This window comes from Suricata suricatta, chromosome 12, assembly GCF_006229205.1.
Source record: "Suricata suricatta isolate VVHF042 chromosome 12, meerkat_22Aug2017_6uvM2_HiC, whole genome shotgun sequence".
Classification (NCBI taxonomy): domain Eukaryota; kingdom Metazoa; phylum Chordata; class Mammalia; order Carnivora; family Herpestidae; genus Suricata; species Suricata suricatta.
In genome coordinates this window covers 15,197,152-15,206,958 of record NC_043711.1, presented here as the reverse complement: position 1 = coordinate 15,206,958, position 9,807 = coordinate 15,197,152, and the positions used below count along the sequence as shown (strand labels likewise).

General features: G+C 54.0%; 1 protein-coding gene across 4 annotated transcripts in view; it reads right to left on the bottom strand.

Annotated features, from left to right (window-relative positions):
* Nucleotides 1-495: 495 nt before the first annotated feature.
* The window catches only part of LARS2 (leucyl-tRNA synthetase 2, mitochondrial), a 152,820-nt gene continuing 143,508 nt past the window's right edge, over nucleotides 496-9,807 (bottom strand). For all 4 annotated transcript variants that reach the window (XM_029917668.1, XM_029917670.1, XM_029917669.1 and 1 more), the window contains 2 exons: nucleotides 6,371-6,498; nucleotides 496-1,721 (listed from right to left, as the gene is read on the bottom strand). In XM_029917668.1, the coding sequence (XP_029773528.1) occupies nucleotides 1,542-1,721; nucleotides 6,371-6,498 (308 nt within the window). In that variant the 3' untranslated portion in view covers nucleotides 496-1,541. The remainder of the gene's footprint in view (nucleotides 1,722-6,370; nucleotides 6,499-9,807) is intronic.

The window sequence follows — 9,807 nt, the reverse complement described above, 5'->3', positions numbered from 1 at the left end:
CTCAGGTCACAATCTCATGGTTCATGAGTTCAAGCCCCGTGTCTGGCTCTGTGCTGACAGCTCAGAGTGTACAGCCTGATTGTGTCTCCCTCTCTCTCTGCCCCTCCCCTGCTCATGCTCTGTCTCTGTCTCAAAAATAAATTCACTAAAAAAATTTTTTTAGAAGACTCACCCATGCAGTTCTTAAGATTGCCTGATGCCCAAACACACCTTTGATCAGTTAAATCAGAATTTCTGATTCAATGGGGACCAGGCATGGCATTCGGTTGAGCTACATTCGAGAGCCACTAAATTAATGGCTGTTGCTCAGATCCCTGAATCAGTGCTGTCTACCGTGTCTGTGAGTCCTACACATACCTCACTTTAGAACTTTCCATGTGGAGTCAGGCACACGGCCAAGGCTTCCGAGGGTGACTGAATACCTCAGTCTGTTCCTGATTAACTCCCAGAATTGGAATCTGGTGGCTGTTCCAAGATCACACATATGTCCCAACGTCGAATGTGACAAACATTTTATTACATTAAAAACAAGTCATCTGTTAGCTGCTCAACTGCAGGCTACCTCATCTGAGGCCACCTCAGAAAAATGGCATCAGAAAACATATAGATTTTGAAGATCACAAAACATCTAAATTCTCTTCCACGTCCCCATTAAATATTAATCTGTGGCTTCCGCCACTTCTGGTGAGAGCACCTTATTGCTGACGTCACCTAAAACCAGATAACCCTTAGGACACCAACAACAGGGGTCCGTCCCTGGCCACCTCCCTGGCTGTCAGACCGTGGCGGCGCGAACAAGGAGGCAACGCCCAGTGCCACTGGGCCACTTCTCTGCAGCGAGCTCACTCCTGCAGTGACGGGCTCTGGGGGCCACATCAACAGCGGCGGCGGCATCTGGGGCAAACTCCCCGTGGGGCTGCGGCGAGCCCTGGGATTGGTTCCATCCGAGGTCCGACCCAGAGTGGTTCCGCTTCGCTACGCAGCAAATGTCACACCCTGAGAGAGTGGTCAGGAGGTGACGCTTCGCCCGAGCAGGCCGAGCAGCGGGGACGCTGGCAGGGGGACCCGCCCCACTTGCCTTCTGGTTCCAAGCAGCTTCTGAAGACTGCAGCGTCCATGCCACATTCTGGGTACTTGGACACGACCCAAATGCCATGTGTGGGTCCTCAGTTTACTGGCCTGTTCCCTGGGTGTGTCTAAGGCCGTGTGGTTTCTGGGGGTCAGAAGCTCCCAGGCTGCTGGAGAGGCACACACTCATTCTCACTTCTCTTCTCACCTTCCTGTAGACACCCGGCGGTAGCCCTGGTGGCTTTGCGCGGGCTCAGACGACTTCCTCCACCTGCAGGGCCTGCCCCACCCCTCTGCCTTCGAGAGTCCTTCTCCTCTGCCCCACCGCCCCCACCCCTGCACCAGGCCCCACCACAGAGGCTCTGCGCCCATGCCCGTCCATCAGAGTACGAGGGTAAATATTCAAGACACCTGTCGTGTCCCCGTCCTGGGCCCGCATCTCCGTACCCCTTCCTCCAGGGCCCTCCCTGTCGTCAGTCCTGCACCAGGAAGTTGATGAGGGCCGTTCTGGGGGACAGGAAAGCCTTCTTGATGCTTCGCCCCTGAAGGAGTCTGACACCCAGCTCACTTTGGAGGATGAGTTCATGGACTTTGTCCTGGTCCCTCGCAACGCGCTGGGGCACGGGGACTTTGCCGCAGGCCTTGTTGTTGATCTGAGGACAAAAGGCGAGACAAATGATGAGAAAGTCCTGAGAGGGAGCCTCGCAGTGCCAGCCTCCCAACACCACAGACAGGCAGACAGAGGCTGGGTCACCCGGTACCAAGAGCGCATGTGGGTGCCCCTCCCTGCTGCGCTGGAAGTTAGGTCGCACACCCTCAGCCACTTCCAGGGAGCCACCCAGGATTTACCCAGGCCACAGGTGGGCTGGCTCCTGGGAAAGGCAGGCAACCTCTCCACCTCTGAGAGGGGGCGCCCAGGCACAGGGACTGGGAACCTAGGCCCAGCCCACTTGAACTCTCCTTGCCGAGAAGGGGCCGGCGTGCTTTCGGACATCAGTGGGTGTTTACTAAGTGCTGTTTAATATGGACAAACTTCACGGCACATATGAACTGGTCAGGGGACAGAGGAAAGCACTCTCACGGCCCAGACGGCTGCTCAGCCACGGCGCTCCAATCCCCACGCCCAATGCTCCTGTGAGAATACTTACAATTCTTTCATGGATGCTCCTGCTTTTTACCGGGGAAAATACAGTCACTGTATTATGAAAAGTTACCAGGAATAATTTCTGAGGTTCAACCCAAGCCTATTAGATGTCCCTAATTACCCACTTCATTTTTTTCAGATTTGTGTAGAACTTAGTGGCATTTTTCTTGGTTGCATTAACCTACATCACTGGGTGGGAGTCAAAAAAGATAAAATGTTGTGTCCTGAAATATTCTAGAATATGGTTCTTTTTAGGGGGGCGCCTGCATGAGTCAGTCAGTTGAGCATCTGACTCTCGGTTTTGGCTCAGGTCATAATCTTCAGGTTTTGTGAGTTTGAACCACATGTCAGGCTCTGCACTAGTAGCACAGAGCCCGTTTGGGATTCCCTCTCTCTCTGTCTTTCTCTCCCACCCCTTGCCCCTACGTGCACTGTCTCTCTCTCTCTCTCAAAATAAATAAATAAACTTAAAAATTAATTAATTAGGGGTGCCTGGGTAGCTCAGTCAGTTGAGCGTCCAGCTTCGGCTCAGGTCATGATCTCACAGTTCATGGGTTCAAGCCCCACATTGGGCTCTGTGCTGACAGCTGGCTTGGAGCCTGCTTTGGACTCTGTGTCTCCCCCTCTCTCTGACCCTCCCCTGCTCAGGCTATCTCTCCCTTTCTCTCAAAAATAAATAAAACATTAGAAAAAAATTTTTTAATAATAATTAATTAATTTAAAAAGATGGCTTTTTAAAAAAGTGTGAGTCTTGGGGCTGGGGGTGGCTCAGACGTGTTAAGCATCTGACTCTGGATTTTAGCTTTGGTCATGATCTTGTGTTTTGAAGAGTTCAAGCCCCACATTGGGCTCCGCACTGACAGTGTGGAGCTTGCTTGGGATTCTTTTTCTCTGCCCTTCCCCTGCTTGCTCTCTTTCTCTCAAAATAAATAGATAAACTTATAAAATAAAATAAAGTACATAAAATAAAATAAAATAAAATAAAATAAAATAAAATAAAATAAAATAAAATAAAATAAAATAAAGTAAGAAAGCGTGAGTCTCCCGGATGCAGGGTCTTGGTGTCCTAAAGCTGCGGAGCGAGGGCTGCTGTTCGAAGGACTGAGCCCACCGCCCACCCGCCTTCTGTTTCTAAGCCATTGGGAGCTACCTTCCTTCACCACCCTGTGCTTGCTTTGACCGTGACCTCAGAAGACACCTCCCGCCCCACCACCTGGCAGGAGGCAGCAGTTAAATGGACGTCAGATGCCCCTGGACTTGGCCTCCAGGGGCCCAAGGGGGAAGAAGTTCTCCTGTGACTTTAGGGCTTCTGCTCCTCTGTATTTGCCATCTCCCATCATCACTCCTGGCCCCCGTCCAGGGCCTCGTCATGTTCTCTTGGGCTTTTCCAACAGAAGCTGGAACCCCTGAGCACCGCCTTTACCCATCCATGGCCACTCATGGCCACTCACCGACACAGAGGCAGCCCCATGACGGCTACGAACAGCGGAAGCTTCCGCCAGCTGAGCTCTCACTCTGTGCCTGGCGCTGGGCTGTGCAATTCCACCTGGGCGAACCTGCTTGTCCTCCTGCAGCCTTGTGAGGTACACGCAGGACCACTCCACACCCAGTTTACAGATGGGGAAGCTGAGGCACATGAGGTGAAGCCCCTTGCCCAAGGCCCCACCTCACAAGTGATGGAGACGGGATGATCGCATGGCCCCTCTCTGCCCCCTGCCAGCCCCCAGCCGCCTCAGGGGTGACTCCTGGCTTCTCCCCAGTGACGCCCTGCCTGTGTCTATGCTTGAGCCCCTCCACAGCTCCCAGTCCTGTCACCGAGGGCTTTCCCCGCCTTTGCTTGTGCCGAGCAGCCATGCTCTTCTGCACTCTAGGGAAATGCTGTTCCCCTTGAGAGCCAGGTCCCATGTCCCCTCCCTGCAATGCCCTGCCTGCGCCAAGCGCTGGTTCCGACGCAGGCAGCTGGCAGCACCTGCAGCGTGCCCAGGAGTTAGCAAGCCCCGCTCTGCCGCCATTTCCTCCCGTCGGGTGGCCTTAGTCACATAGCCTGTGAAATGGGTAAACCAGGGCCTGCTCTAGGCTGTTGTATGTGGGTAAAGGAGTCAGGATCTCGAAAGTTCTTGGGGGCAGTGCCTGGCCTGCAGTTGGTGCTCACTGCTTGTTAGTGGGTTTTGTCACCCGTGTGTCCAGAAGCAAGTTCAGCCTCTCTGGCGTTATCTGACCGAATTCCTTCAACAGCTAGACAAAGCAGCCACTGTGTTGGCCTCCGTTTCGCAGTTGAGGAAACCGAGGTTTTATGGAAGTATTTTGTAAGCCGGAGACTTACAGGCAGGACGGCCTCGCTCCCAAGCTCCCCCCTTGAACCTCGAGGGTCCGGAAACTCCGTGTGTGGGGGGGGCAGTCGTGCCTCCCTCCAGGCCGCCATGCTGCATGAGGAGAAGGCGCAGGTGCCTCTGGGCTCGGTGTCCCTCCTGTTCGGCACGGGCCTGCACGCTGTGGGCACGGACAACTCGAGCCAGACCGAACGCTGCCCTGCATGCTCGGTGCTGCAGCTTCTATTTCCGGCGGGGGCGCCAGCTGAGGTCACACAGACACACAACACAGGTGTCCACAGGGGGTCTGCCACAGGGCCCGGGGCCCCGAGCCTGAGGTGCTCAAGTTGGGTGGACCCCGCAGGGAGTCCTGTGTATAAACAGTTTAAACTCTGAGTTGTCATTTCAACAATAATCTGAAATTATTTTACCAATCACCGAAAGGAAATTTCTTTTCTGCTGTGATTAACATGGAATGATACTGCACAGGCTAAAACTCCAGCTCCTCAAGCCGGCATTTCTCAACATGCGGAGGACGTGTTCTCAGGGGTCCATGAGATCTTTCTTGTACATGTTATGTAGGGTGAAGAAGAAACGGCGTCTCTGTGCCGCAGACCTGTTTTTGACTTTGAGATTTTGGAAGAAGCGCTCGACGGCAGGCCCACGTCCTCCCCTCTGTGGGGGAGGCAAAGTGGGGTTGGTGGGGAGCCAAGGGCCAGGGGAGGTGGCGTGGAGACAGAGTGGCTTCCAAAGGGCTGGGTGTCCTGCACACGTCCGCCGGGCCCAGGGTTTGCACAGACACAGAAGGGCAGGGTTTGCACATGGCCGGCAGACTCTCCCTCAGGCCCTGGGCAAAGCCCCTTCACGGCCCTTTCACAATTTCCAGTCATTTTATTTCTTTTTCTTTCCTTTTTCTCCTCCCTGTCTCTCCCGCTCGGCCTACAGCTCTATAAGCATTAGGGACCCCGTGTGTCCTGTTTGATTTTGTACCCTCAGAGCCTAGCACTGTGCCTGATGGTAACTTGATCATTACTGACGAATCAATAAACTCGGGCAAGGCGACCGACTTCTCTGAGCCTGATTTCTCCATTGCAAACACTGAGAATGGAAACACCTACTTCACTGAGTGAGAAGAGTTTACTTTGATTTTTGATGTGAATGACCCAGCCTCATTCGTGGTTCAGAGACGTGCGTGCTAAGAGGTTCCCCCAGGTTAGCCCCGTCAGCCTTAAATATGTAAACATTATATAAAGGACAAACTGTTAGAGTTCCCTGCTCTATGAAAAGTTGAGATAACAAAATGTCTTTTATGTACCTACAATGATGCAATTTACCAACCCTCTCCCCCCTTTTTTTTAAGTGGGCTCCATGCCCAGTGCGGAGCCCAACATGGGGGTCAAACCCACAACCCTGAGAGCAAGAGTCAGAGGCTCAACTGACTGAGCCAGCGAGGCATCCCCCCAAAAGAGGAATTCGATGCGGCCTCCCTGAACTAGAGTTTTCAGTGAGGTGCTCCTGCTCTGCCAACCTCCCTCCCGTCCCCTCCTCCCTAAATGAACTGAGAGCCGCTGAACGAAACAGATGGAAGAGGGGACTGGAACGGAGCTAGAGGACAAGACTGTCAGCACCTGTAACATGGGACAGGGCTCTATTTTCCACGTTCTAATCCCTGGAGGGCCCTCAGTGCTTTATGTATGTGGTGACTTCAGACTGACATGTGCAAAGGACAGAGGGGCAGGGCGGGCAGGCCGAGGCCGGGGAGGCCTGGGAAGGCCCAGGCGGCGGTTGTGGGGCTCGCATGGGCCGGGACCTGCCCGGGCCGGGCTCTGGGGCTGCGGGAGACACTCACCAGGACGGCCATCTCCACGACGTCGGGCTCCTGAAGGAACTGCGGGTCCACGGCTGGCCACGCCTGAAGCAGCACGCCGGCGTCCCAGGCATAGTGCGCGCACAGCTTCCTGGGCACCTGCGCCAGGCCTGCAATGCCAAGGCACAGAGGGTCACTGAGCACACGCAGGGCTCGTGGGGGGCAGGGCCAATCGCTTTCACCCCAGGACAGCCCGGCTTGGAGCGGCCCGAGGCCACACCTCGGCTTTCTCACAGCCTGCCAGGTGCCCCCCACGTACTTTGGCCTGGGGTTTATAGGTAGCCCCGCTAACTGTTTCTAAACAGCACCCAGAGCTGTACAGATGGACACGTTGTTCTAAAGTGTGTGTTTTGGCAAAACAAGGCCGCTGATTTGCCTTGGTCTCTGCAGCCCTGTTGAGGAATGCCTCTGTGCTCCTGGGAGCACATCCCTAAATCACGAGCTGTGCTCGCTTCCCTTCCTGCCTGTGATGACTTGTGGTCTGCGAGGGCCTCCCGCCCGGTCCCTTTACTCATAATCACTGGAGCCCATGCGCCGAGAGCTGCAGGAGCTCCTTCTCCGCCTTCTCAGAGAGGTCCCAGCCTTCACGCCCAACTTCTGGAAAAGGGCTCTCACCAAGCACTGAATTGGAAAAAGCTCATCTTGGCTCGGGATGGGTGGAACCCGAGGAAGCGGTAAGGAACGAAAGCCCACAAGTCTGTGTCCTCAAGTGCGTCATGCTGTGGCCCCAAAGCAGACACGGGCGGGCTCCCCACCTGCAGGGCTGCCCAGTGACCTCCGCGATGGGCAGAACACAATGATGTACGTGTTGCTTTCAGGCTCAGACTGCAAAACCTCTGCTGAGCTCACGAACATAAGACGTCCCCAAACGTGCAGGGAAGACACGCATCAGAAAAGAGATCCCTATAGGGCGCCTGAGTGGCTCAGTTGATTGGGCGTCCGGGTTTGGCTCAGGTCATGATCTCATGGTCCGTGAGTTCGAGCCCCACGTCGGGCTCTGTGCTGACAACTCGGAGCCTGGAGCCTGCTTCAGGTTCTGTGTCTCCCCTCTCTCTATGCCCATGCCCCACTCACGATGTCTCTCTCTGTCTCTCAAAAAAATGAATAAACATTAAAAAAATAAAGAAAGAAAAAAGAAAGCAAGCAGGTTCCTGGAGGTGCCTGGGTGACTCAGTCAGTTAAGCATCCGACTTCGATTCAGGTCATGATCTCACAGCTTGTGAGTTCAAGCTCCACGTCAGGCTCCATGCTGACAGCTCAGAGCCTGGAGCCTGCTTCAGATTCTGTGTCTCCTTCTCTCTCTCTACCCCTCCCCAGGTCTCTCTCTCTCTCTCTCTCAAAAATAAATAAACATTAAAAAAAAAAAGGAAAACAGATCCCGGGGCACTACCGGTGTGGTGGATTCCCCGCTGCCTTCCCGTCCTCCTGGAGGCGGGCCCTGGACGGGGGCCGGCAGTGAGCGAGGTTGCGCTCCTCACGCTGGGACTGGCTTTTCCAGGGGTGGTGGCGGTGAGGTGGCCCTTGCACACCTCCTCCTCGTTTTTAGCCTTGAGCCCAGGAGGTGCGTTTGAGGGAGGAGCCCATGCCTCAGTGGATGGTCTGAAGCCAGCTCTGAGGCGGAGGGAATGAGCCCACCAGCACTGGTACGCCAGGGACCCTGTGCTGGGACTGACGTTTTATCTTTCCTGACGGCAAAAGTAATGCCTGCTCCTTGCAGAAAGTTTGTGAAAGGTCAAACTATAAAGAAGAAAATCATGTTCACCTGGATAAAATTTTTTAAGCATCTTTTGTTTTTTTTAAATTGTTTTTTTTTTAGTTTATTTCTTTTTGAGAGAGAGAGAGAAAGTGTGAGCAGGGGAAGGGCTGAGAGAGAGGGACACACAGAATCTGAAGCAGGCCCCAGGCTCTGTGCTGACAGCACAGATGCGGGGCTCGAACTAATGAACTGCGAGATCATGACCTGAGCTGAAGTTAGACATTTAACCAACTGAGCCACCCAGGTGCCCCTAAACTTCTTATTTTGAAAGATAGCAATGTGTTTAATGAATAAGATATATACGAACAGCCCTACCAAACCAGGCCACTACCACTAGGATCATGCTGTATATGGAGCTCTGTATTCTTTTTGTTTCATTATTTTAAAATCATAATTAATTGGGGCGCCTGAGTGGCTCAGTCGGTTCAGCGTCCGGCTTCAGCTCGGGCCGTGATCTTGCGGTCTGTGAGTTTGAGCCTCACCTTGGGCAGTAGAACACGGGTCAGAATGTGGATCAACTCGCAGCTCCCTTGACCCAAAAAACTGGTCGGCCTGCCTCAATGTGGGCATGGTGACACAGACTGTAAACTCAAGTGCTTATCCCGTGGTGGACTGTTTCCGCCCATCCCCAGACTGGCCCCAGGCCCATGGCTCACTCTGGAGTCGCACAGACCCGTTCTGTTCCGTACACCTCCGTCCGGATTCTTGAGCTGGCATCATGGCTGTACATCCTGCTCATTGTATGTTTGACTCTCTGGCATCTTGTGCTGCTGGCCAGTCTGAGGGAAGTGCACGCCCACTGGAGCCTGAGAATCTAGCAGCGTCAAAGATATATCCCAGCTGGGCCCTGTGCCTCGGGTTCCAGTACTTTCTAATGAACTGACTCCATGCCTAACAGATGTGTGGTCTGGCTGAAGCCGAGAGGAGCTTCCTGCTTCTTCCTCAGAAGGGGTGCTATTAGGACTCCTGTCCAAATACAAGACAGAGGTCACAGAAGGGAGATAATCACGTCTTTATTTTAGCAGGCTGGCCCCGTCGGGCTTGTCCTGTGACGCAGCAGCGGGCCGGATTCCAGACCCTCCGCATGGCAGTGGTACAGGATGCCTGGACATGAAAGGGCCTCGGACACGAACATTCTGGGCAGAAGCTGTTACAAATTCCACTTAAAAAAAAAATGAGGAAGCCTGGCCTTCCTGGAGCAATTGGAATGCGTATTTATAGCAGCCTGGGTCCCTGCCAGGGTTTCCCTATAGACGAGGGCGGGGCTCTCCTGCCCAGCAGGGAGGAACAGAAACTCCTGGCGTGGGCTCTACGCCCGGTGTTCGCCTCTCTCTCTTTAGGGAAGTAAAAACACCCAACATTTGCGTGGCAAAAACAATGGTTGCTTTACGTGACACAGCCCAGGTCGAGAGCTGGCCTCTGGGTAGCACCTGGACAAAGTCTGAACACAGGCCGGGAAGGGTCAAGGCCATGGCACACAAGGCTTTGGTGCAGGGTGCAGGGCTGGCTGTCACCTACGGCCCACCCCCTCCCTACCCCTCCTCTGGGAGAGCCATTGTCACTGACCTTCCAGGCAGGTGTCCGAATTTTACATAGTAAAATGTCCTCAGATCATCAGTGAGAACGTCTTCTTTACAATGGCCACGCTCTCTCTCTCTCTCTC